General features: G+C 31.7%; 1 protein-coding gene across 2 annotated transcripts in view; it reads right to left on the bottom strand.

Annotated features, from left to right (window-relative positions):
• The window catches only part of MAP1A (methionine aminopeptidase 1A), a 14,566-nt gene extending 13,733 nt beyond the window's left edge, over positions 1-833 (bottom strand). Inside the window, exons 1-2 of one of the 2 annotated variants that reach the window (XR_014362352.1) lie at positions 667-833; positions 434-522 (exon numbers count right to left, since the gene is read on the bottom strand). Coding sequence is in view for 1 of the 2 variants with exons in the window: in XM_082916593.1 (XP_082772719.1) it covers positions 434-504 (71 nt within the window). In the remaining variant the exon portion in view is untranslated. The remainder of the gene's footprint in view (positions 1-433; positions 523-666) is intronic. The other variant, XM_082916593.1, reaches the window with a different exon arrangement.
• Between the last annotated feature and the right edge of the window lie 345 nt (positions 834-1,178).

Below are 1,178 nucleotides of genomic sequence, written 5' to 3'. Positions count from 1 at the left end.
TTGATGAGGGAACTGGAGAGGGAAAGGGAAAGGGAAAGGGAAATGGAAAGAAAAGGAGAAAGAATTGGTAGGATTCAAATTCCAAACTATGTTTGGTTGAGTTGGGAAATGGAGAAAGAAAAGAGCCTAAGTGAACCCAAAAGATAAAAAGTGGGATTTTCCTCTCATTTTCTTTTCCCTGTGTGTTTTCCATTATAACCAAACAAAAAGTGGGATTGCATTTCTTTTTTCATTTTCCATTTCTCTTATCAATCCTCCAACCACACACAGCCTAAAGATATGAAGATGAAGCATTCAGATATAGATATTATGTGTAAATTATTGCGAAAAAAACAAACAAACAAAAAAGCATGAAAATTTGATTCTTTTTCAAAATACAGTTGCCGAGAAGCTAATCAAAGTATAAAAATAAAAATAAAAAATGATTACGTACTGAAGATGAGCAGGCTTGCCACATTGAGCACACGATAAGGTAGATACGGCCGCATCTGATCCACCGGCCATCGAAACGATCTCTGCAGTCTGTAATGCAAAAAAAACCAATTCAGTAGTTTTGTATATACTATATCACAGAACAAAGTGATCGGTCAAAGAGTGATGAAGATTATATGTATATATATGTATGTATTAGGGCTGCTGAGTAAGAAGTGATGGTGAAGCACAGACCTTGAATTGAGAAAGAGAAAATGGCGAAGATAGTGGTTGGAACACAGACAGAGAGAGGCTAGGCTAGGGTTCCGTAAAAGAGACTTCGTGGAAAAGCAGCCCGCTTGGGAAATAGGAAAATGAGATTACACAACAAAATGCTTATTTATATTTGTACTTAAATAAATAAATGAGTAAGGCCAAGTTTGACAGTTACAAATAATTCATCTTTTTATTTTATTTTATTTTTTTATTATATTATTTTTTTATTTTTTTACATATTTTTTCGTAAAAAGATAAAAAATACACTTAGGCTAAGTTTGGAAAGACTAAATAAGTGCACTTTTTGACTTTTCTTGTATTATGTGTAGAAAAAATAGAGAGGAGATGTTGATTAATGTAATCCAAAAAAGATAAAAAGATGAAATAAGTGCACTTTTTTAGTTTAGCCAAACTTGACCTTATTTAGGTCATCTCAAACAACCCTTAATAGTTTTATAAAAATAATTTATGTAATTTATTTTTTTAATAAT

The sequence above is a fragment of the Camellia sinensis genome, chromosome 2 (assembly GCF_055761805.1).
Source record: "Camellia sinensis isolate YWXY chromosome 2, ASM5576180v1, whole genome shotgun sequence".
NCBI classification, from domain to species: domain Eukaryota; kingdom Viridiplantae; phylum Streptophyta; class Magnoliopsida; order Ericales; family Theaceae; genus Camellia; species Camellia sinensis.
The sequence above is the reverse complement of the archived record's forward strand: the minus strand, read 5'-3'. Positions and strand labels throughout refer to the sequence as shown.